The sequence below is a fragment of the Pelophylax lessonae genome (assembly GCF_965119305.1).
Source record: "Pelophylax lessonae genome assembly, chromosome: 1".
Classification (NCBI taxonomy): domain Eukaryota; kingdom Metazoa; phylum Chordata; class Amphibia; order Anura; family Ranidae; genus Pelophylax; species Pelophylax lessonae.
In genome coordinates this window covers 557515723-557542067 of record NC_138768.1, presented here as the reverse complement: position 1 = coordinate 557542067, position 26345 = coordinate 557515723, and the positions used below count along the sequence as shown (strand labels likewise).

Below are 26345 nucleotides of genomic sequence, written 5' to 3'. Positions count from 1 at the left end.
AATCCTTCTGGTAAACTTCCTCCATAACACCTGCAGTTTGCTTTGTTTAATGAACCAAGTCATTGTTCATTCCAATTTTCATAGTGCTCCCTTTTTAATTTTTGTTTCAAATTGCAATCCTAATATTGTAATTTACATGCCTTCAATGCTTTTTACTTTTGGTATCAAATTTGCTATGTTTTAAAGTGGATAAAAGTAATCTAAAAACTTTTCCCACCCCCTTTCTAAAACCTATTCTAACTACCCTGTGGAAGAAAGATGTATATACTTACCTATTCTCAGGCCATTCTGGTTCAGTCACATGAACTCCCCTGTGTAAGCCAGTGCCAGCTACAGAAGAGAGGAGAAAGCACCCCGACAATGCCTGAACAATGATGTCACCCATAAGCTTAAAAATGGATCTTCCAATGTTGGCACTCCCTTCTTTTTTCAAGAGGCCACTGCTGTCTGACCCAGGGGAGTACGATATGATTGGATCTAAGCGGCTTGAAATTACACTATATTGTCAAAAGTATTGGGACACCTGCCTTTACACACAAATAAACTTTAATGGCATCCCAGTCTTAGTCCGTAGGGTTAAATATTGCAGCAATAACAGCTTCAACTCTTCTGGCCTGTCCACAAGGAGTGTAGGGAATGTTTGACCATTCTTCCAGAAGATTTGTTTAGGCCAACAAAACACACTGCAATCATACACAGGAAACAAGGAGGTCGTGGGTCTCAAACTTTTATACATATTTTGCAGCCGCCCAAATTACCTCTTTGATCTCTCTTTATACTACACAGCATGCTTCCCTGTGGGTCACTTTGGAAACGCTCTCCAGTTTCTCTCTGTTCGCTTCTGTGACTTCCTCCAAAATCTAGACCCGCATCCACCGTTCCTCTAATGTCCCATTCGCTTTGAGTATGGGACTCCACTAACCACTTCAATACAGGGCACTTTTACCCCCTACCTGCCCAGGCCATTTTTTAGCTTTTAGCGCTGTCGCATTTTGAATGATAATTGCGCAGTTTTGCAACACTGTACCCAAACAAAATTTTTATCAGTTTTTTTTCCACAAATAGAGCTTTGTTTTGGTGGGATTTGATCACCACTGTTTTTTTTTTCTTTTTTGCTAAACAAATAAAAAAAGGCTGACAGTTTTGAAAAAAAAAAGTTTTTCTTCGTTTTATGTTATAAAGTTTTGTAAATAAGTAAGTTTTCTCCTGCACTGACAAGCACTGATGATGAGGCTTCGCTGACGGGCACTGATGAGGCAGCACTGATGGGCACTGATGACGCGGCACTAATGAGGTGGCACTGGTGAGCACTGATGATGAGGCACTAATATGCAACACTGATGGGCACTGATAGGCGGCACTGATATGCAACATTGATGGGCACTGATAGGCGGCACTGATCGGCAATCATAGGTGACACTGATGGACATTGATAGGTGGCATTGATGGGAACTAATAGTTGGCACTGATGGGCACATATAGGGCAATCATAGGCGGCACTGATGGGCATTGATAAGTGGCACTGATGGGCACAGATAGGTAGCACTGATGGGCAATGGTGGGCATGGATGGCCAGCACTGGGAGATGGCACTATTTGGCAGCACTGATGAGAAGGCACTGACAGGCATTACTAATAGGCACTGGTTGACATCTTTGATGAGCACTGATTGACATGCCTGGTGGCCACGGGTTGGCATCCTTAGTTGCATGTGTTGGCATCCCTGGCGGGCTCTAGTGAGCATCCATAGTGGGCTCTAGTGGGCATCCCTGGTGGGTCTGCACTAATAATCAATGCGCTGATTATCAGCACAGACCCCCCACCCCCCCCCCCCCATCAGGAGTGCCGCCGATCAGCTCTCCTCTACTCGCGCCATGTCAGCGCGAACTGAGGAAAGCCGATAAACAGCACTTCCTGGTTACGATGTGACCAGCAGTGATTGGCCACCGTTGATCACATGGTAAAGAGTCTATGTCATCGGCTTTTTACCAGGATCGGAGATGCAGTGTGTCAGAGTGACACATCGCACCACAGATCGCCGATCTGCGCGCCCTTGTGAGCGGCTTATCCTGATAGACATCATATGACGCCCAGTCAGGATAACTTAACCACTTTGCGGCCGTCATTCTATATATGGCAGGCAGGAATTGATTAAATACTCTAGTGTTCTAATCTCCCCACATCTGCTACTCCTTCCCCTTTTAGGCAGCCCACTGTTTTCTCAAGGTTTGGAGTCCCTTATTGCCTTCTATTGGTGGGTTTCCCCCAAGTATCATTGCCTCTATTCCTTTCCTCGCTGAGCTGAAATTAGAGGCAAATATCAACCCCCCCCCCCCTTCCCCCCACAGTGAACTTTTTCAATTTCTACAAATTAAACATTGTCTAACTTCGATGCTCGCTAATAGAGACCTGACAACCCAACTGTCATTGTTTGAGTCCACCTGCCATCGGACTCCTCTCTCTCCCAAAATTATATCTACTCTCTGCTCACAAAACCTTAACAACACTGCTTTCATTTCCAGGTGGGAAGGGACCTTAAAGCACTAAAGACAGGGGAAGCTGATCACAAATTCAGACCGCACTAACTTCTTTTTCTTGTTGTTAACTTCTAACTTCTTGTTCCATTAATATCCTCACAATCAAATCGGCTTTTAACCACTTAAGCCCCGGAGGATTTGGCTGCTAAACGACCAGGGGGTATTTTGCGATTCGGCACTGCGTGACTTTAACGGACAATTGCGCGGTCATGCGACGCTGTACCTAAACGATTTTGGCGTCCTTTTTTTCCCATAAACAGAGCTTTCTTTTGGTGGTATTTGATCACCTGTGCGATTTTTTGATCATGCGCTATAAACAAAAAAAGAGCGTAAATTTTGCAAAAATAGCAATATTTTTCACATTTTTTTATATGAAATTCCCCCCCAAAAAAATGTAAAAATCAAAATTTTTTAACATTTTCGGCCAATTTGTTTTATGCTACCTATGTTTGATAAAAAAAATCGCAAAAAGCGTATTTTGATTGGTTTGCGCAAAAGTTATCGCGTTTACTAACAAAGGGAAAGATTTTTGTCATTTTTGTTGTTTTTTTTTTTAACTCGTAATGGCGGCGATCTGCGATTTTTTTTTGCGGTACTGCGACATTGCGGCGGACAGATCGGACTCTTGACTGACATTTTTGACACTTTTGGGGTTACCAGTGACATTACTACAGTAATCAGTGCTATATATATGCACTGTAACTGTAAAAATACACTGGTAGTGAAGGGGTTAACTTTATTTGAGAGGGAGGGGCTGTGTGTGTCCCTAGGGGCATGCTTTCTACTGTGATTGGCTGTGGCTTCAGCTGTATGAACGGTGATCAACGGTTCTATATAGTAGATCCGTATGATCATCTCTCATACACAGGGGAGAATGACAGGCAGCTTGTTTACACAAGCCGCCTGACTTTCTCCCTCTCCCCCGCCGATCGCAGAGTGACCGGCGGACATCGGATCCACTGGTCACATGCGCGGGGGGGTCCGTGACCACGCGGGAGTGGGAGCGCGCCTCCGGGGGCGCGCGCTCGCTCCCTAGACCATCACAAGCAAGCGACGTAGACCTACGTCAGTTTGCCTGTGAGGGGCTGACCGCCGACGTAGATAGTCGTGCGGCGGTCGGCAAGTGGTTAAAACTGTTTTGGTACCGGGTCCCATCTTGTGTGGCACATCTTCACCTGTCTGCTCCTGGCACCAGTTTCAGGGGTTGCTCTGCTCCAGGAGAGGTCCTCCACATATGGTGGACATGACTAATGCTCTCCCGGTTCTGGACAAAAGTCCTTATACTTTTAGAATCATTACTAGCTTACCATCCCAAGAGACCCATGGTATGTCCTGTCACACCTGAAACCTCTGGGCCTTACCAAATTTTAGTTCAGTTCAAATGAGCCAATTTAGTACTACTGGCAGCAAAACAAACAATAGCAAGAGCTTGGAAACAACCGTTCATACCCACCACCGCTTAGAATTTTTTTTCACTAAAGAGAAGCTCTCCAGTATCATTTCAGATACACATGAGAAATTTCTTAAAATATGGATTCCGTGGATCCAACATGCTAATCCATCTATACCAAGGGCAAGTTACGCATTGCCCTGGCTGGGGTGCTCCTATTGTTCTTTCACTCCTTACACCCCCCCCCCCCCTTGTCTTTTCTCTTTCTCCATCCCCTATTTACTCTTCCGCAGGGATGATCTCTAATTCTGCATCCCTTTAGGGTTGATTTAGTAAAGGTAAATAGTCAGTGCACTGCAAGTGCAGTTGCTCTAGATCTGAGAGGAACATGCAAGCAAAATTTAAAAAAAAAAGTATTTTTGCTTGCACATGATTGGATGATAGAAATCAGCAGAGCTTCCCCTCAGAGCAGATGCACTTCTAGTGCACAGTATATTTTAGAAAATCAACCTCATTGTTTCTTGTACAGTGAACCTAAGATATAAGCATCTCATTCGCCAGTGCCTATTTCTCTGGTAACAGATTCACAGGTTCCATTTCCCGTTATCCATAATGTTTTTCTGCTATGGCATGATTAATGTGCTCTTCGACATGCTAAATGTTTTGTTATTCGCCATCATTTCTCTATTTGATGTACAACTGCTTCTGACTTGCAAGTTATTGATGATATGCTTTTATCTGTATAACAGAAAGGGATAGAATAGAAAAGAATAGGAAATACGAGAATACAATAGAATACTATAGAAAAGAATAGAATGGAAAAAATAGTAGAATAAATTAGAAAATAACTGTCTTGTGAAATTCGAATCTCGAATAGAATAAATTCAATTTGAAATGCCAATTAAATTTTTCCGAATTCAGAAAATTCTAATCGGATTTGAAAAAGAATAAATAGAACAAATTCCGAAAAGGAATTACATGAATTGAACTAATTTAACTAAACAAAATTATTTAAATAACAAATCAAAATAAAGCAAAACACATTTTTTTTTGGTCTGCAGATGTTTAGATTGGAGCGGTTTTAAGAGTAATTAGTTGTACCTTGAAATTCTACTTCATGGTTCTGCCCGCGGCTGGAACATACAAATAGGGCGCGATACAAGCCCTTGTATGGCGGCGTCTCCCCGTCTGGGGGAGCTTCTTGGAGTTATTCAGCCCTGAGTAACAGCCCTGGTAAGAAACATTAGAACCCCTACGAGTGGCTTCATATTTTTCTCTTTGATGCAATGTATGCAGGACTCTTCACTGAAGTTCCTCTTTTTCTTTTTATTTATATACCTATTTAGGCATCAGTTTTACAATTCCTTCTGTTATTTTTGGACCGGCTGGTCCACTCATAATTGGATTTCTCTCCATATATTGCTGTATCCTGACCTTTGTTGAGCATTCATCCCCCCCCCCCCAGGGCCATCATTTTTTTTTCCTATTATACTTTACTATTAACTCTTGGTGTTAACCTTGGGTGTTTCTGGCCCTCTTTCTGAATTTATCAAACAATCTTTTTATCTTAGCTCATTCTCTTTAATCTTATATATTCTTCTTCCTCTTGACAATGCATTTTTACATCTGTAATTGTCACAACCTTTTACTCCCTGGTCTCTAACCGCTTTCCTGCATGTGGCTTGTTTCTTGGTGTGAATAGCTCTGCCTTTATGTATTATTTTTGTCAATCACTCCATTGTGGGTTCCCTATTAGGCATACCACTCATCTTTCTGGGATTTCAGGTGTACACGCCTACAGCCTCCTTCCTTGTCTGGCTTTTACCTTCTTGCCTAATATATGAATATATGCTCTGTTTTTTGTGACATACACATTTACTATCCATAATTGACATTTCAGGCGATACAGCTACACCTGGCTGATGTTACAAAGATATACATATCTACCATTGATTTCTCGGGCACTGCTAGGCAGCACACTCCAAAGAGCCCCCCGTTATGTGCTATGGTTACCTTTTTTCTTTTTTTTTTTTTTTTACTTTGTTGGCTTTTGCCTGTTTGAATTACTACTTGGATTTATCCAGGTATGTATAATTACAATTAATCTTCTGTATCTTTTGTTTTTTCTAGTGTTTACATGTTTTCAGTCCCCATATGGGCCCAACATGTGGCGTCCGCCTTGGGGTTTCCTATGTTCCCAGCCCCTCATATTGACCAACTTCATCCTCCTCTTTTTGGTTGACTGCCGTATTCCATGCCTTTTAATAGTATATTTTGTACAGTATGTGGTTTATAACCTATATCTTCCTCTTCTTTTCTTGCTTCATAAACATTGGAATTGTTTCTTTTTTATAGTTTGTGGTTTATGCAGATTGTAGTATTTCTGTTTAAATAAAATGCAATTATCTCATTATACAGTAATATATGTACCAGTAGCTCCAGAGGAAGCTTTCAAGCGAAACATGTAGGGCAATCTGGCTACATGAAACTTCAACACATTTATTGTCGCACAAGTGTAACTCAGGGACAATAGAACAACCTCATTGTCATCGTCTGTGAGACCTAAAATCTGTGACGTATATACTGTGTCATTTACTCTGAAATGTGACATGTACCTCTGCTTTGTACCACAACTGTGATTGTTATCTCAATATCACATATGCCTACTGAGGCAATATATTTCTATTTTCTGTTTTTGTCTGAAAACCTTCTGTTTTTAAATTGTCAATCAATAAAATTGTAATTTATAAGCTACTAGTTCCTATAAAGTCCATATTTTCCCAATATTTCTTTCAGGCTCAGAGATGGTTGACGCCATGACAGCTTGAGCCAGGAATGGTTGTATGCAATAATGGCACCAACCTTCTCTCCGCCCTCTGACAGGGACACTTGACACATGCTTGGCACATGTTCTGAATCTGGTGGTGCAGCGTTACTTGAGCAGATACCCGGGCTTCCAAGATCTCCTGAGGCAGGCCAGGAAAGTCTGTGGCCATTTCCGCAGTTCGTTCAATGCCAGTGCTCGCTTATCTGACATTGAACGGGAATTCAACCTGCCCAACAACCGCCTCAATTGTGACATGCCCACCAGGTGGAACTCAATGTTGGCAATGCTGCAGCGGCTGCACATGCAGCAGAGGGCCATCAATCGGTACCTGTGTGAGTATAGCACAAGGACAGGGTCAGGGGAGCTTGGCTTTTTTTCACCACGCCAGTGGCTTTTGATTAAGGAAGCATGCATCCTCCTGTCACCATTTGAGGAGGCCACAAGGTGAGCCGGGACGATGCATGCATCAGTGACACTATCCCGCTAGTTTACCCGTTGGAGCACACGCTGTGTGGAATCATGGACAGGGCACTTGAGGCAGAACAACGGCAGGAAGAGGAGGACTTCCTTTCCTCACATGGCCCCCTTTATGCAGATATCATTCCTGCAGGGCCACAAAACACACAGCAGGAAGAGGAGGAGGAGGATGAGGATTTCGGCAGCATGGATGTAGAGGAAGAGGATAGCATACAGCAGTCTTCAAGGGATGGTTTTGATTCCCCAGAAACCACAGGAGTTGTACGTGGTTGGGGAGAGGTTGCTCCTGCTGACAATGTCATCCTTAGTGACCCAGAGGACTCAGAAGCTAATGCCTCCTCCCTGATTCTGCAAAGCCTGCGAAAGGACCCGAGGATTCGTGCTATAAATAAGAGGGATAATTACTGGTTGGCAACCCTTCTTGATCCACGTTACAAGGGTAAAGTTGCAGAGCTCATCCAGCCTTCGCAGAGGGAGCAGAGGATGAAACATCTTGAGGAGGCCTTGAAAAAAAATGTGTACCGTCTTTCCAGACACTGGGAGGTCAACATTCTCCGGACATGTTTCTGAGGCATCGTTCAGCAAAAGGAGGAGCGGTGGAGAAGGCGACCGGCTGACCGATGCCTTTAAACAGTTCTTTTGTCCTCAGCAGCACCCAGGGCTGTTAGGTTTGAACCATCGCCAGCATCTCCATCATATGGTGATTGATTATCTAGGCGCAAGAGCAGACTTTTAGACCTTTCCAGCTGTGCATCCACTGGCTTACTGGGTCTTGAGGATGGACCACTGGCCAGAACTTCCTCAATATGCAATGGAGCTATTGGCCTGTCCTGCTTCCAGCGTGCTTTCCGAACGGACGTTCAGTGCTGTTGGAGGTTTTGTGACGGACAAAAGTGTGCGTCTGTCCACGGATTCTGTTGACCAGCTGACTTTTATCAAAATGAACCAGTCCTGGATCAACAAGAGCTATCAGGCTCCTGATGCTGATTTAACCGATTTAATTTGCTAGGGGTCTGCCATCCCTTGAACACTGCATATAGCTTCCGACAATGTTTTTGGTTTAGGTAACTACCAACCCCCAAGGCCTAATTTTTCTGCACTTGTATGTCAGGTGCATACAATTGAAATGTTGTATGTCATTTTAATAGCAGGCCCTGACCATGTGCCCTGCTAACTGTGAGGGGTTACGGGCACAAACACCAGGAGAAGGGCTCTAGGACCCAGCAGGGCTATCAGCAATTTACCTGGGCCTATATAAGGAAACCTGCCAGTGATTTTAGTTGCTGGTTGATCTTCGGCTCCTCCAGTGTGTTATCCTTGTGATATTCCAGTTCCTGTTTCCTGTTACCGACCCGGCTTGTCCTTGACCTGTCTCCTGATTGCTTCCTGTGTTTGACCTCGGCTATCCACCTGACTATGCTTGCTCTGACATCCACCTGGCTCCTGATCTTGGCTATCCACCTGACTACGCTTGCTCTGATATCCACATGGCTCCTGATCTTGGCTATCCACCTGACCACCTTCCAGTCTCAGCATTATCCAAGTCCTGCAAACTCCTCATGGGTGCCACCTATCTGCTGATTCCACTCGAGCACTCCAGCTGTACTCTGGATCCTTCTGCACACAGTCCAGCATACGACCCGTGCTACTTTGGGCCTGACCTCTCCTGTTCTTATCCTCAGGGGGGGTCTGGAACTTAGCCGCAAGGGAAGCCCTCTCTCTCCATTGGCCTCCAGCACCAGGTACGTGATAGTATCAATCAGCCAAGATGTCTGAGGCCGAGAGAGGTGCTTCCGCATTAGAGGTCCTATGTCAGCAGATTACAGCTCTTACACAAGCAGTCCAGAGCCTTCAAGATGGCTACCAGGGCCGATCCGAGGCGGGTGCTTAGGGTGCAGTGCGCCCAGGCGCCGCCTGGTGGGGGGCGCACTATCCTCTCCCAGCCGCAAGTCTCTCACTGCAGCCTTGGAGCTGCCTGCTATATCCTTTGTAGTTAGTTGTGAGCTGAGGGGAGGGGCGACAGTGGGGGAGGAAGACAGGCAGGGCCGGTGTGGTGGGTGGAGAATTACATGAAGGGGGAGGGGTGCTCTGTTCTGAAGCTTCCTCCCTTACAGAAGTGTCATTACTGTCCAGCAGCTACGGAGTTCCCAGCTCTGCCCAAGGGAGGAGACTTCTCTTTCCTCCTCTGATAGCATCCTGTGGGCGGAAGAGAGGAGGACAGCCATAGAGAACAGCTCCTGAGTACAGAAGTGAGTGTGTGCAGAGTGAGGGCAGAGTCTCCTACAGTTTGTTTCCAAAGGGCAGAGAAATTCAGCGTATTGCCAATGAAAGGATGAAAAAAAAAAAAAGTGTGTGCAATCCCTGCTCCCCCGCCCCCTCCCCACATGCCAGCAGCCTCCTGCTAACCTCTACAGTCAGCCATGTGTGTCCTACGGAGGGACAGAGCTGCTGAGAACCGACTGGCAGCATTCCTAGAAGTGACTAGCAGCATGGAGGACCCAAGCTGAGCCACTGCCCTCTGTTGCTGTTACTGAAAGGTGGGAGGAAACAGCTTCAGAGTCCTACAGCCGATATGTGGGTGATGGTATTGTAGCAGAGGAGAGCTTGCTTCATACAGACTGATAGCATGGATTTTAGAAAGGGGGGGGGGGGGGTTGAATTGCAGGGACAGGGTGTCAGTTATGCGTTACACAGAGATTGGGAAAAATACATTATTCCTAAAAAGCTTCTTCAGTGCAACAAAAAATGCTCTTTTATTACCAATTCAAGTTAACAATAGCCAAGTTATAGGAAACCTAACATGAAACAGGGAGGCTGTCATTGCTGTTTTTTTTCTGAAAATGCTAGTTGCTTGGTTGGCATGCTGACTGCATTGTTCTGATTCAGTGGAGGTATACAGATTGTGGTATGTGAATTCTAGCAGACTTTCCTGACATACATGACATGTTTGAGGTCAGAATGTATTAGATAGTGGGTCAGCATAACGCCAACTAACTAGCATTCTCAGGGAGAGGTTGGCAGTAAAGGGCTTATAGTTCACTAATCAGACCCAGCCCTCCTTTCCCCAAACACACAAATTCACAGGACTCTGCTAAGGGGTAGGGGTGTTATAAGTAAAGTGTAATATCCCTTATTATAGGTAACTTAGGAGGCATTATGTTGCCTCTTATGTAGTACACTACACATATACTTCCAAAACATGATGGTGATGTCACATTACCATTATGGAAGTGTATGTGTAGTGTACTACATTACGTGGTCTGACTGTCTGACTGAAGTTTAATGCATAGTAAAACGTTTTAGGCTTATGGAAGTGTATGTGTACTAATAATGCGCATTGTGCCGCACATTCACGAGCATATGGGGGGGTGGCAATTTTTATTTTGCCTAGGGCGCCAAAAATCCTTGCACCAGCCCTGGAGAGGAGGAGCCGTACAGAGGAAGCAGCGGCTTTGCTCTCTACTGCAGCCGCCTGCTTTCTCTGTACAGCTCCTCCTCTCACAGGCGGAGTGCATTTGATATCACTCCACCTGTGAGCCAGGACTATGGAGGCGCCGTTCTCACAGTGACAGCTGCAGCCCCGCTGAGATATCACACAAGAGCTTTACACCACAGAGCCTACAGAGCCCAGCACACCACAGAGCCCAGCACACCACAGAGCCCAACATACCACAGAGCCCAGTACCACCGGCACCACAGAGCCCAGCACCACAGAGCCAGCATACCACAGAGACTGGCACCACAGCCCAGCATACCACAGAGACCGGCACACCACAGAGGAGCCAGGAATCAGGACCAGCAGCCAGACACCAGGACCAGCAGCCAAGAATCAGGACCAGAAGCCAGCCCAAAGGCCCCAGCAGCCAGACCCCAGGACCAGCAGCCAGACCCCAGGACCAGCAGCCGGAATACAGGACCAGCAGTCTAGCCCCAAAAACCAGGACCAGCAGCCAGGAATCAGGAGGACCAGCAGCCAGACCTCAGGACCAGCAGGCCAGCCCCAGCAGCCAGACCTTAGGACCAGCAGCAAAGCCCCAGAAGCAAGGACCCAGTCCCAGAAGCCAGGCCCCAGGACCAGCAGCCAGCCCCAGTACCCATTATTTAATGTAAGTGAAGTCTTCTAGTCTTGGGCCTGGGCATCAAAGTGCTATTAATTAATATAATATTGTTTATTTTTCTATTGTTCGGTGACACTCTAATGTAGTCTCTCATGGGGGCTTTCTATCAGAGACTCTCCAATAGGCACAGAGAGGGCCTCTGTAAGATAAGCCCCCCTCTAGGTCCCAATAGACTCCGTTGTAGTCTCTAATGGGGCCTGGTGGGGGGTCTTTCTAACATAGACTTTAAAATGCACACAGAGATGACCTCTGTTCGAGAGACCCCCCTCCAGGTCCCATGATACAACCCCATTGTAGTCTCTAATGGGGCCTGGTGGAGGCTCTTTCTAACAGACTCTCTAACAGAGGCCCTCTCTGTGTTCCTTGGAGAGACCCCCTCCAGGTCCCATTAGGAAAGGGGAGGAGTTAGTAAGATGACCACGCCCACACGGGGGCGCCATAAATATTTCTGCACCCAGGCGTCTGTTACCCTAGGATCGGCCCTGATGGCTACTTTCAGCTGGAAGGACGCCTTCACTCTCTCACTACCTCTATGACTCCTGTGGATCCTAACCAAGCTACTAGCTCCACTGCCTCCGCTCCAACGGCCAGTTGTTCTGCTACAGCCGCACCTGCTATGGGTTTACCCCCTCCGTAGCCCAGAGTCCCCACTCCTGATAGCTTTTCAGGTGACCGACGGAAATTCAGAGCTTTCAAAAATGCTCTTGACCTTTACTTTGCTCTGCAACCAAGGACTTTTTCTCTTGAGACTGTCAAGGTGGGTTTCATCATTTCACTTTTATCTGATGAGCCACAGTCCTCGGCTCATAATCTCCTTGAGCAAAATAACTCAGTCCTGGATTCAGTTTCCACCTTCTTTGAAGCTATGGCTACCCTATATGATGATCCACAATGGACTGCCACCGCAGAGTCGGCCCTTCATGCTCTTGTACAAGGCAGACGACCAGTGGAGGATTACATTGTGGAATTTCGCAAGTGGTCAGCTGATACTGGGTGGAATGATGCCGCCCTAAAATACCAGTTCCGGCAAGGCTTATCTGAGTCTCTCAAGGACGAGTCGGCTAGGATTGAGGCTCCCGCCTCATTAGAAAGTCTCATCCAAATCTCTATTCAACTAGATCGACGGCTGCGGGAGCGAAGCTCTGAACGCACTCAGACCCTCCGACCCACATGGGTAATGCCAAAGGTCCCAGGACCAACACTCCCAGTCTCTGTTCCCCAGTCCTTAAATACATCCGATGGGGAACCCATGCAAATTGGCCTACTCCACCCTGCTTTAACCCCTGAAGAGAGAGCACGCAGACGGCAAGATAACTTGTGTCTCTATTGTGGGGCTTCGGGCCACTTCCTTCGCAGTTGTCCTGTTCGCTCAAGTAAGTCCAGCCTTCCACGCCCCTCGTACCTCCAGTTGTCTGGGACTATATCCACTCATTTAATTCTCCCCATCTCTCTGCAGGTGGATGGAAAGGAAGTAAAGCTGCGGGCGATCATTGACTCTGGAGCCTGTAGTTGCTTCCTGGACATCAACCTAGCCAAGAACTTGCGCATACCCCTGAAACTGAAGGAACAAAGACTTGATGTACATTTAGCAGATGGCACTGCTCCTAGCTCTGGACCAGTCACTCAGGAGACTATCCCTGTCCTTGCCACAACAGAAGCAGGCCATCGGGAATTCCTTCACTTTGATGTCATCAGGTCTCCTATATTCCCAGCCATTCTAGAGATACCCTGGCTACGGGCCCACAACCCGCAAATTGACTGGCCCAAGGGAGAAATTATCTTCTCATCTTCCTACTGTCATCAACACTGTGGTGTCCCCACGCCTGTCAACTCTTCAGTGTGTCTCTCCATTCAACCTACCTCGGATCCCTGTCATGCTGTTCCTTCAGTCTACCTTGACTTCCTTGATGTGTTTGACAAAAGAGGTGCCGATGCCTTGCCCCCACATCGGTCCTACGACTGCCCAATTGAGTTGCTACCTGGAGCAGAAGTACCCTTCGGGCGCATCTTTCCTTTATCCGAGCTGGAGCTGGAGACCCTCCGACAATATATAGATAAAAACCTTGCCAAAGTATTCATCCGCCCTTCCTCTTCACCTGCTGGAGCCGGCATTTTCTTTGTCGAGAAGAAGGATCGTTCTCTCAGACCATGTATTGATTATAGGGACCTTAATAAAATTACTATCAAGAACAGATACCCACTCCCTCTCGTCCCCGAGTTATTCCAAAGATTCCGAACAGCCCAGGTTTTCACAAAGTTGGACTTACGGGGGGCCTATAACCTGGTTCGTATTAGGGAAGGTGATGAGTGGAAGACCGTCTTCCGAACACGCTTTGGTCACTTTGAGTACCTAGTGATGCCTTTCGGGCTATGTAATGCCCCCGCAACATTCCAACATTTTGTGAATGATATTTTCAGAGAATACCTTGACTTGTTCTTAATCGTCTATCTGGACGACATACTAATTTTCCCAGCCTCGCTTGAACTCCATCGAGAGCACGTCAGAAAAGTGTTAAAGACCTTAAGAACCCATGGCTTATATGCTAAAGCAGAAAAGTATGAGTTCGAGAAACAATCTATCCTGTTCTTAGGACTCATAATCTCCACGAAAGGGATTTCCATGGATCCCCAGAAGGTATCAGCAATCTTGGAGTGGTCTGCACCTTCTAAAAAGAAAGGGGTCCAGAGGTTCTTGGGCTTTGCTAATTTTTATAGGAAATGTATTCGGAATTTCTCGACTATTATTGCCCCGATCACCCAGCTCACTCGCCTGCACTCACGCTTCTCCTGGAACCAAGATTCTCAAGCGGCTTTCAAAAAACTGAAGGCTCTCTTCACCTCTGCTCCCGTGTTGCAACATCCTGACCAAGCTCTTCCCTTTGTCCTTGAGGTGGACGCATCCGAAGTAGCTACAGGAGCCGTGCTCTCTCAGCGTCAGGGCCCAAAGGCCCTGCTTCACCCAGTAGCCTTTTGCTCCAGGAAGCTGAATCAGGCCGAAAGAAACTATGATGTGGGTGACAGAGAACTCCTGGCAATTAAAGTCGCTCTCGAATAATGGAGGTACCTGCTGGAGGCCGCTAACCATCCAATTATGATCTTCACAGATCACAAAAATTTGGAATATTTAAGATCTGCAAAACGCCTAAGACCTCGACATGCCAGGTGGGCCTTATTCTTTTCGAGATTTAATTTCCACTTGACATACCGCCCAGGTTCTAAAAATGGGAAAGACGATGCCTTGTCCAGGATGTTCCCCGAATCTACTGAATGTGCTCCTCCAAGCACTAACTTATCTGCCCAAAATTTTTTGCTGATTCAACCCAACCTAAAGGCATCCATTGAACAAGCTTCTGTATCGTGCCCCGAATCCGAACATGACTCGTTAAGGAGGCAGGGTGGATTACTTTGGCACCAAGACAAAATCTTTGTACCTCAAGAAGCTAGGTCTCTGGTTCTCAGGGCATTCCACGACCACCAACTTGCAGGGCACTTTGGGGCCCGTAAAACTAACGAGCTCATTCAGCGGTCCTTTTGGTGGCCTAACCTCAGTCGGGACTGTAGATCCTACATCAAGTCATGCACGATTTGTCTACGTAGCAAAAGCGACAAAGTCAAAGCCTGGGGGTTATTAAGACCCTTGCCTATCCCTAATCGCCCCTGGGAAATGATTTCAATGGATTTTATTGTTGATCTTCCTCCCTCTGAAAGATTCACGACCATCCTGGTCGTGGTAGACCGATTATCAAAAATGGCCCACTTCATACCAATGATTGGTACTCCCTCTGCAGCAGAAACCGCTCACATGTTTATCAAGGAGATCATAAGACTTCATGGACTACCAAAGAACATTGTTTTAGATCGGGGGGTGCAATTCACCTCTAGGTTTTAGAGAGCCCTTTGTAAAGCCTTGGAAGTGGAACTCTGCCTATCATCTGCCTACCATCCCCAAAGTAATGGGCAAACAGAACGCACTAACCAAACCCTCGAGCAATACCTCCGATGCTTTTCAGCTTTTTCCCAAGATGACTGGGCATCCCTGCTTCCACTGGCGGAATTTGCCTGTAATAATTCTGTCCATTCTGCTACAAACCAGTCCCCATTCTGGGCTAATTATGGATTCCACCCTGCTGCCCTGCCTGAAATTATGCCTGAAACTTCAGTACCCACCTTGCAGGACAGACTTGTTTTCATTCAAAACAATTATCAGGTCCTCCGGGAGTCCATACAGAAAGCCCAAGTGGATTACAAAAAACACTTTGATCGGAAACGGAGGGGAAATCCTTCCTTCAAGGTTGGGGACAAAGTGTGGCTGTCTACTGCCAATCTGAAATTGGCCTGCCCTTCACGGAAGCTAGGGCCAAGGTATATTGGGCCCTTTCAGATCAAACAGGAAATTAACCCAGTGGCTTACGAACTATCTTTGCCTGACTCATATAGGATCCATCTGTCACGGAACCATGAACCAGACGTACAACAACAGATAAGTGAAAATAAGAAAGCTTTATTGAAAAACAAGCTATAAAGCAAAAGTCCAAACGGATGGCGAAACCGATGAAGAGTCTTTGCGAAGCCAGGGGTCAGGAACCAGCAGGGTAGTCAGACGAAGCCAGGATCAGGAACCAGCAGGGTAGTCAGACGAAGCCAGGATCAGGAACCAGCAGGGTAGTCAGACGAAGCCAGGAACAGGAACCAGAAGTAGCAGCAGTCTTAGTAGCATGTGAACACAGGAGGACCAAGCAGGGAACTGAAGCCACAGACCTCCTATATATATGAGCTAGGTATCCAGCTCCTCCCAGTGGGAAGGAGGAGCCGCAGGGTGGGAGGCTACAAGAAACCCAGAAACCAAGATGGCCGCCAGCACATGTCAAACGAAGGAGAACAGCAAGAAGGTAAGACCATGACAGTACCTCCCCCTCAAGGGCCCCTCCTCCGCGGAGTAAAGAACGGTTTCTGAGGGAAGCGTGCGTGGAAGGCTCGGAGCAAGGCAGGAGCATGGACATCTGCGGAGGGAACCCAGGAACGCTCCTCTGGACCATAACCACGCCAATGAACCAAAAACTGCACCCGACCGCGGACCAGGCGTGAGTCCAGGATATTGCTCACCTCATACTCCTCACGATTGCCCACTCGGACCGGACGAGGCCGAGGAACCGAGGAAGTGAAACGATTACACACCAGAGGCTTCAACAGGGAGACATGAAACACGTTGGAGATCCGCATGCCAGGAGGAAGCGCAAGGGCATAGGCTACCGGGTTTACCCTGCGAAGCACTCGGAAGGGACCAACAAAGCGAGGCGCCAGCTTGGGAGTGGGCACTCGAAGGTTGAGGTTGCGGGTGGACAACCATACACGGTCTCCGGCCTGGTAGGAAGGAGCAGGCGCTCGTCTGCGATCAGCCTGGAGTCTCTGGTGCTGCGCAGAGACCTCAAGGGACTTCTGGATCTGTACCCAAGAAGCACGTAGGACGGAAAGGTGATCCTCCACAGCCGGAATATCCTGGGGAGAGAATACCTCCGGTAACACGGCAGGTTGGAACCCATAGTTGGCCATGAAGGGAGACGTCCCAGAGGAAGAGTTCACCGCCGTGTTCCTGGCAAACTCAGCCCAAGGCAGGAGGTCAACCCAATTGTCTTGGTGATCGGAGACATAGCAACGAAGGAATTGCTCCAAGGCCTGATTGGAACGTTCTGCGGCCCCATTGGACTGAGGGTGGTAGGCCGAGGAGAAGGAGAGATGAATCCCCAACTGGGAGCAAAAGGCGCGCCAGAACCTGGACACAAACTGACTCCCCCGATCCGACACAATCTCCTTGGGCAAACCGTGCAACCGGAAGACCTCCCTGGCAAAAATCGTGGCCAACTCCTGTGCAGAGGGTAACTTCTTGAGAGGAACACAGTGACACATTTTGGAAAACCGATCCACAATCATGAGAATGACCGTATGGCCTCGGGATGCAGGGAGGTCCACAATGAAATCCATCCCCAGGTGTGACCATGGGCGCTCCCCGGTGGCTAAGGGTTGCAGAAGGCCCAACGGAAGGTGCCGAGGGGACTTACTCTGGGCACAAACGGAGCATGCCGCTACATATGCGGCGATGTCGGAACGTAGGGAAGGCCACCAGAACAGACGTGAAACAGCCCAGGACAGCTGATTCTTTCCAGGATGCCCCGCGGTCTTGGAGTTATGGTAGGTTCGCAACAACCGAGTGCGCAACTCCTCAGGCACAAAACATCTGCCGTTGGGTCTCCCAGAGGGAGCACCAGATTGAGCCGCCAAAATCTGCTCACCCAGGGGAGAGGTCAGGCTGGTGCGAATGGCAGCCAGGATCTGATTCGGAGGTATGACCGAAGTCGGAATCGACTCCTCCCTGGACAGGTCGGAGTACTGCCGTGATAAGGCATCAGCCCTGATGTTCTTGGAACCGGGTAGGTAGGAGACCACGTAATTAAAACGTGACAAGAACAGAGCCCATCTGGCCTGACGTGGTGTCAATCTCTTGGCCTCAGAGAGGTAGGTCAGATTCTTGTGGTCCGTCAGGATGAGGACCGGAACCACCGAACCCTCGAGCAAGTGCCTCCATTCTTTAAGAGCCTGCACGATGGCCAATAACTCCCTGTCACCAATCTGGTAGTTGCACTCCGCGGAAGACAGTTTCCGGGAGTAAAACCCACAAGGAAGCAGAGGACCCTCTGGTGTTCTACGCTGAGACAGAAGGGCGCCTACTCCCGTCTCAGACGCGTCCACCTCGAGGACAAAGGGCAACCCAGGGTTGGGATGCGACAGAATCGGAGCCGACACAAAGGCGGACTTTAGAGCCTCAAAAGCTCGGATGGCCTCGGGCGGCCAGACCTGGGAATTACTGCCCTTCCTGGTCAGATCCGTGAGAGGCTTGGCTAGCATGGAAAAGTCCCTGATGAACTTCCGATAATAATTGGCGAAGCCCAAAAAGCGCTGCAGGGAGTGAAGACCACTGGGCTGGGGCCACTGTAAGACATGTAGAACCCCTCAGCGGAAATGATGTAACCTAAGAAGGTTACCTGGGATCGGTGAAATTCGCAATTCTCAAGCTTACCGAACAGCTTGTTCTCTCGTAACCGTTGCAACACTCGTTTGACATCCAGAATGTGGGTCTCCATGGACTCAGAATATATCAAGATGTCATCCAGGTAGACCACCACACACTGCTGCAACAGGTCACGGAAAACATCGTTGATGAATTCCTGAAAGACTGCGGGCGCATTGCACAGCCCAAAGGGCATAACCAAGGATTCATAATGACCGGTCCTGGTGTTAAACGCGGTCTTCCACTCATCGCCCGCCTTGATCCTTACGAGGTTATATGCCGCCCTCAGGTCGAGTTTGGTAAAGACCGTGGCCCCTTTAAGGCGATCGAACAGCTCGGAAATCAAGGGTATCGGGTAAGCGTTCTTGATCGTGATGCGATTGAGACCCCTGTAATCGATGCAAGGCCTCAACTCACCGCCCTTCTTTTTCACAAAGAAAAATCCAGCCCCTGCCGGGGACGAGGATTTGCGAATGTGTCCACGTGAAAGCGCCTCCCTCACGTACTCCTCCATGGCCTCATTCTCCGCTACCGACAGTGGATAGACTTTGCCACGAGGAGGAACGGCACCAGATTGTAACTCGATGGCACAATCGTATGGGCGGTGCGGAGGTAGGGCAACCGCGCGCACCTTATCGAATACATCCCGGTACTCCTCGTATTCAGGGGGCAACAGAGAGTCCGAGGAAGTACACAGCAACTTGACAGGCCCATGGATGCAACTAGCCCCACACTGCGGTGACCACGAGAGGATCTCGGCCGATCTCCAATCGAAAATCGGATTATGCTTCTGGAGCCAGGGGTACCCCAAGACCACCGAGTAGTGTGGAGACGAAATAACCTGGAAGCAGACCGACTCTCTGTGGACGGCACCAATGGCTAACCCCACTGGAAGGGTCTCATGAGTCACGTGTGGCGGCAGAAGGGGTCTGCCGTCTATCGCCTCAAGAGCCAGAGGAGAACCTCGAGCCTGCAGAGGAATGGAATTGGCGGCAGCGAACACACTATCAATGAACAAACCACCAGCACCAGAGTCCACCAACGCCTGGGTCGTCACCGAGCCCCCGACCCAGGAAAGGACAACAGTGATCAGTGGTTTGTCAACACGGGAAACCGGGGACGAGGAGACTCCACCCAAGATCTGCCCCCGACAGGATCTCAGGTGCGAGCGTTTCCCGGACGGTTCGGACATGCCAACCGAAAATGCCCACCGAGACCACAGTACAGGCATCGGCCCTCGCGTCTCCGGAGTACCCTCTCCCCCTCGGACAGGCGAGCAAACCCCAGCTGCATGGGTTCACCCCCAGACAAGTCATCCCCAGGAGGCGTGGGAGGAGAGGGAGGCACGGGTGGGACAACAAAGGTAGGCGCCAATCTGTTAGGAGGCCTCCGCAGACTCTCCTTAAAGGAAGGTCTCTCCCTGAGTCTGGTGTCAATCAAAATCAGGAAAGAAATAAGAGACTCGAGCTCCACTGGTAGGTCCTTAGCTGCAACCTCATCCTTCAAGGCATCCGAGAGACCATGAGAGAAAGCAGCGACCAGAGCCTCATTATTCCAGCCCACCTCTGCTGCCAGGGTACGAAACTCAATGGCGTATTCAGCTATGGATCGTGAACCCTGTCTGATGGACATAAGGAGCTTCGCAGCAGAGGCAGCACGAGCCGGCACATCGAATACCTTCCGAAGAGAAGCAACAAAACCGGAAAACTCGGCAACCACCGGATTGTTGTTCTCCCATAAAGGGCTGGCCCAGGCCAAGGCCTTGTCCGAGAGCAGCGAGATTAAGAAGCCCACGTTTGATCTCTCAGTAGGAAAGGCATGTGGCAGCAACTCGAAATAAATGCCCACCTGGTTAAGGAAACCTCGGCACTGAGTTGGCTCTCCCCCAAAGCGCTGTGGAAGGGGGGCAGAACCGGACATACCCCGAAACACCGCAGGCGCAACAACAGGTGTCGGGGTAGACTCTGGCGCAACAACCGGAGCGGCAGTAGGAGCGGACCCAGGAGCGACAACCGACCCATCGGCAACGGGAGCGAAATGAACCGTGCGTTCAAGCAGGGTTTGCAACGCCACGGCGAACTGACCCAACAGGTGATCCTGCTGATCAAGTCTGGCAACCAGCGTGGGTAGTGAGGATGGCCCTGCACCGTCAGAATTTGTGGCCTGTGGTACCGTGCGTTCAAGCAGGGTTTGCAACGCCACGGCGAACCGACCCAACAGGTGATCCTGCTGATCAAGTCTGGCAACCAGCGTGGGTAGCGAGGATGGCCCTGTACCGTCAGAATTCATGGCTTGGTCCTAATGTCACGGAACCATGAACCAGACGTACAACAACAGATAAGTGAAAATAAGAAAGCTTTATTGAAAAACAAGCTATAAAGCAAAAGTCCAAACGGATGGCGAAACCGATGCAGAGTCTTTGCGAAGCCAGGGGTCAGGAACCAGCAGGGTAGTCAGACGAAGCCAGGATCAGGAACCAGCAGGGTAGTCAGACGAAGCCAGGATCAGGAACCAGCAGGGTAGTCAGACGAAGCCAGGAACAGGAACCAGAAGTAGCAGCAGTCTTAGTAGCATGTGAACACAGGAGGACCAAGCAGGGAACTGAAGCCACAGACCTCCTATATATATGAGCTAGGTATCCAGCTCCTCCCAGTGGGAAGGAGGAGCCGCAGGGTGGGAGGCTACAAGAAACCCAGAAACCAAGATGGCCGCCAGCACATGTCAAACGAAGGAGAACAGCAAGAAGGTAAGACCATGACACCATCCGGTTTTTCACACCTCCTTGCTTAAACCAACTGTTCCAGATCCATTTCCAGGGAGAGCGGAGCCACCTCCGCCGCCAGTGACGATTGGTGAGAACACAGAATTCGAGGTGGAAGCAATCCTGGACTGCAGGAAGCGAGGGAGACAAACCCAGTTCTTAATTAAATGGAAAGGGTATCCACCCAAAGAAAGCTCATGGGAACCTGAAGCCAATGTACATGCCCCCAGACTCCTCCAAGAGTTTCAGGACAAACACCCAGAAAAAAATTGCCCAAATGGGCATCCGGAGGCTGCCCGTCGGGGGGGGGGGCACTGTCAGGGCACAAACACCAGGAGAAGGGCTCTAGGACCCAGCAGCGCTATCAGCAACTTAGCAGGAGAAGGACTTTAGGACCCAGCAGCACTACCAGCAATTTACCTGGGCCTATATAAGGAAGCCTGCCAGTAATTTTAGTTGCTGGTTGATCTTCGGCTCCTCCAGTGTGTTATCCTTGTGATATTCCAGTTCCTGTTTCCTGTTACCGACCCGGCTTGTCCTTGACCTGTCTCCTGATTGCTTCCTGTGTTTGACCTCGACTATGCTTGCTCTGACATCCACCTGGCTCCTGATCTTGGCTATCCACCTGACTACGCTTGCTCTGATATCCACCTGGCTCCTGATCATGGCTATCCACCTGACCACGTTCCAGTCTCAGCATTATCCAAGTCCTGCAAACACCTCACGGGCACCACCTGTCTGCTGATTCCACTCCAGCACTCCAGCTGTACTCTGGATCCTTCTGCACACAGTCCAGCAGGTGACCCGTGCTACTTTGGGCCTGACCTCTCCTGTTTTCATCCTCAGGGGGGTCTGGAACTTAGCCGCAAGGGAAGCCCTCTCTCTCCATTGGCCTCCAGCACCAGGTACATGATACCTGTGTAACACATGCAATTTCAAATTTGCATGGAATTTTTACCAGCAGGTCCCATTCCTGCACCCAGCAAGAGAAACTGCGAGGTCTTGGTTACGGTGTTCAGGCACCACCTTCCACAAAGGCCCAATTTTTGGCACTTTTATAACACATGCGATTTCACATTTGCATGGAATTCTTACCAGCAGGTCCCATTCCTGCACCCAGCAATAGTAACTGCGAGGCCTTGGTTATGGTGTTCAGGCACCACCTACCACAAAGGCCCAATATTTGGCACCTGTGTAGCACATGCGATTTCAAATTTGCATTGAATTCTAACCAGCCGGTCCTGTTCCTGCACCCAGCATGAGTAACTGCGAGCCCTTTGTTATTGTGTTCAGGCACCACCTACAGCAAAGGCCAAATTTTTGGCACTTGTATAGCACATGCGATTTCATATTACCAGCAGGTCCCATTCCTGCACCCAGCAAGAGTATCTGCGAGGCCTTGGTTACGGTGTTCAGGAACCTTCTACCGCAAAGGCCCACTTTTTGGCACTTGTATAGCACACGCGATTTCAAATTTGCATGGAATTCTTACCAGCAGGTCCCGTTCTTGCACCCAGCAGGAGTAACTGCGAGGCCTTGGTTACGGTGTTTAGACACCATCTAACGCAAAGACCCAATTTTTGGCACTTGTATAGCACATGCGATTTCAAATTTGCATGCAATTCTTTTTTTTTTCCAACGCAATTCTTACCAGCAGGTCCCCTTCCTGCACCCAGCAAGAGTAACTGCGAGGCCTTGGTTACGGTGTTAAGGCACCACCTACCGCAAAGGCCCAATTTTTGGCACTTGTATAGCACATGCCATTTCAGATTTGCATGGAATTCATACTAGCAGGTCCCGTTCCTGCACCCAGCAAGAGTAAATGTGAGGGGTTGGTAACGGTGTTCAGGCACCAGCAACTCCAAAGGCCCAATTTTTGGCACCTGTATGACAAGTACATGCGATTTCAAATTTGTATAGATTTTTTAGCAGCAGGGCCCGTTCCGGCACCCAGCAAGAGTAACCGTGAGGAGTTAAGGTGTTCAGGCACCATTAACAACCAAGGCCCAATTTTTCTGCACCCGTATAACAAGTATATGCGATTTGAAACTTGTATGTATATTTGTACATGACATTTTTTGCTTTAGAAATTTCAGTATAGCTGCTGCAGGCTACATACATCGTAGAGATGCACTACGTTACAGGCACATTCAGGGGACCCCCCCAGGCACGATATTTGAAGGAATTTTTAATTTTTATAGTCTCACTTTAAGCCTCATTAAAATCAGTAAATCAGTGCTCCTTTAAAAACGATCGTTTTTAAAAACTTTTTTTTCATTGCTACATGTTCCCCAGGTCAGGACCCGGATCCCCATACACTTTTTTGGGGCAATAACTTGCATTTAAGCCTTCAAAATGAGGCTGTTTGATTTTCGAGGTTCGAGTCTCATAGACTTCAATGGAGTTCGTTTGTTCCAACAGACTTTTCCTCTGTTCGCGGTGTTCTAGTGCAAACCGAACCGGGGGGTGTTCAGCTCATCACTAATGTAGATAATGTGTTTCAAGTTCCTCCAGGTGGAGGGGTTCTACTACACCATCAAGGATAGCTCTACATGTTTTGCAACCTTGTCACTTCTTCAGGAGCCATTAGTGTGCCTATATAAGGAAAATAAATAATAAGGTATGTATTTTCTATATGTACACAATTGATTACATACACAAAAAAGTTAGTTCATAGTTCATTTTTTACCATATCTCAACACTTACTGTGCAATTGATATGGGCCTCCCTTCTTTGACCTCAGGAACAAGCGCATAACTGTTTTTTAATAGCAGTAAGTGTTGAATTATGTTAAAAAATGAACTATGAACTATCTGTTTTGTGTCTGCAATCAATTGTGTACTCATAAAACATCTATACATTATTATTTCTTTTTCTCAAATAGACGCAATATTGGCTCCTGAAGAAGTGATTAGGTGTTGAAACATGTAGAGCTATCCTTGATGGTGTAGTGGAACCCCAGCAACTGGAAGGAACTTGAAATACATAGCCTAAGGCTGGCCATACACTATACAATTTTCTTATTCAATTTCCTTTAGATTTACCTTAAACTACGTAGTGCAAGGGCCTGCCTGACTGCATACAAATTGAAAGTGTTTAGGTTTGACCCTATATTACATGGTTTTGGTAAATCTAAAGGAAAGTTGAACAAGAAAATTGTATAGTGTATGGCCAGCCTAAATCTAGACAAGCCTCATTGTGTGCGATATATATGTATCCCACCATTACTAATCAGAGAAATTACAGTGCTGCCACTAAACACCTGTTCTGTGCATACATCCTATCTGATTATAACATATATAAATTCATCAACTTTTAGGATAATACATAAACATGGTTGTGCATAAAAAACATTCTTGTGCGTAAAAATGAATGAATAAAAATATATATATAAAAATACATATATGTATATGACGTGGCAGGATGCCTTGACTGGCATTTAAATAGTTGACTTAAACAAAATGTCTTTCGAGTTAATCTCATTTTACTTTGATTTCTTTACATGTGTCACTGAGCTTGCAAAAGCTAAGAATATATCAGATGACGAGACAGTGGAAATTCCCTATCTCTCAGAATATCAACTCTGTCTGGACAGCTGAGCGCAGAACTTATAATATCTTCTAATAAAAGTCCCTTAGGAAACTTTTCGATGATCGTCACCAAAGAAAATTCCCTGATGACAGAGAATCACAATATAGATTAACCTTATGCTTACCATAATTAGTTGTTAACTTTGATTGGACAAAAGATGTTAGTAACAACCCATTTTCTGTACGTCATTTAGTGTATTTAAACTCTTGCCTGCTGTAATAAAACCAGGTCACTATGATTCAGCCATCTTGAGTCTTGTCTGATTTCATTATATATATAGCTATATATATTGTCTGATTTGGTATCACTGACTAACAGGTAACAGGTATTTTGTACCTGAGGAAAAATTCCACAACATATACTGTATATATATAAAAAAAAAAAAAAAAATATATATATATATATATATATATATATAGAAAATGGTGTTATTTGCAATTCATAAAGTCCTGTGCATAAAATATGTGGTGGCAGTGAATTCACCAGGTAGAGGGATTTCACTTTGGAAAGGAGGACCCTTTCCCTAATGCCCCGTACACACGTACCGATTGTCGGCCGTAAATATTCGGCCGACGACCGATTGGCCGATTGTAGGCTTGTTAGTATGATGCTTCCGACAGCCGACAGCGCATTTTCGGCCGAACAGAATCTGTCGTGCAAGCATTAAAATTTTTGTTGGCCAACACCAGAACGGCCGATTGTTCGCCAGTCAGTACAGATTTCGGCTGACAGACAGCAGATTTGCAAGACTGGGCATGCTCAGAAAAGAAAAAACACACGGAAAGTAAACCATCACATGACATCACTTCTGCAGTCGGCTGTTGTTGGCCGACAAAATTAGTGTGCAGTCTTTTGCAGTTTTCAACAGACACGACAGCCCTGGAAAAAGACGGCTGATCGTTCGGCCGACGATCGGTACGTGTGTACGGGGCTTAAATCATCACTATTTTTGGACTTTCTATGTGTGATGTGAATGTGATGTTTTGATGCACTGTATTGTTTGAATAGCGCAACACTTTTTATGATCATTATTAGACCTAGTTTTCCTTCTCTTCACCTTGCATTCTTTTTCAGTAAATCAGGGCATTTGTATAGATTAAGCAAAAATGAATGTTACCTGTTCCACCACATATACTGCATATTCTCCCTCCTGCTTTTGTAGAAGTGGATGCATGTAATGCAGCCACATTTTAAGATGGAAATCCCGATCACGGTATGGAATAATTATGGCAATTTTCTGCAGAGCCTTACAAATTTGAGGTATCGCTCTTCCTCCAAACTGCACGTTTGGATTTTCTGAAATGGTATGTAAAAATGACATGTCCTCCCCCTGGGTAAATAATACAGGACCTGTAATAAGGTGGAGAAAAATATTGAAGTTAGTCTTAGAGCAGATCATTATATCCTGCAAAGTTACATTTAATATCTGAGAATCAGAGCCGAATCACCCATAACATGACATATGCAAGTGTCTAGGTCCTGCAATCCTGGTGTCTGCAATCCTGGTCTCAGCAGGAGATAAAAAAAGGTAACTTACAGGCTCAGAGCCGTCAAAGTCCAGACAGCTGTGGACAGGTAAGCA

At 47.5% G+C, this 26345-nt stretch overlaps 1 protein-coding gene across 1 annotated transcript in view; it reads right to left on the bottom strand.

The window, feature by feature from the left end:
• Window positions 1-26107, bottom strand: part of LOC309548519 (beta-1,4-galactosyltransferase 1-like) — a gene marked incomplete at its 3' end in the record, with an annotated part of 52291 nt that extends 26184 nt beyond the window's left edge. Inside the window, exon 1 of the mRNA XM_082248482.1 lies at window positions 25881-26107. Within this exon, the coding sequence (XP_082104608.1) occupies window positions 25881-26084 (204 nt within the window). The 5' untranslated portion in view covers window positions 26085-26107. The remainder of the gene's footprint in view (window positions 1-25880) is intronic.
• Window positions 26108-26345: the final 238 nt, after the last annotated feature.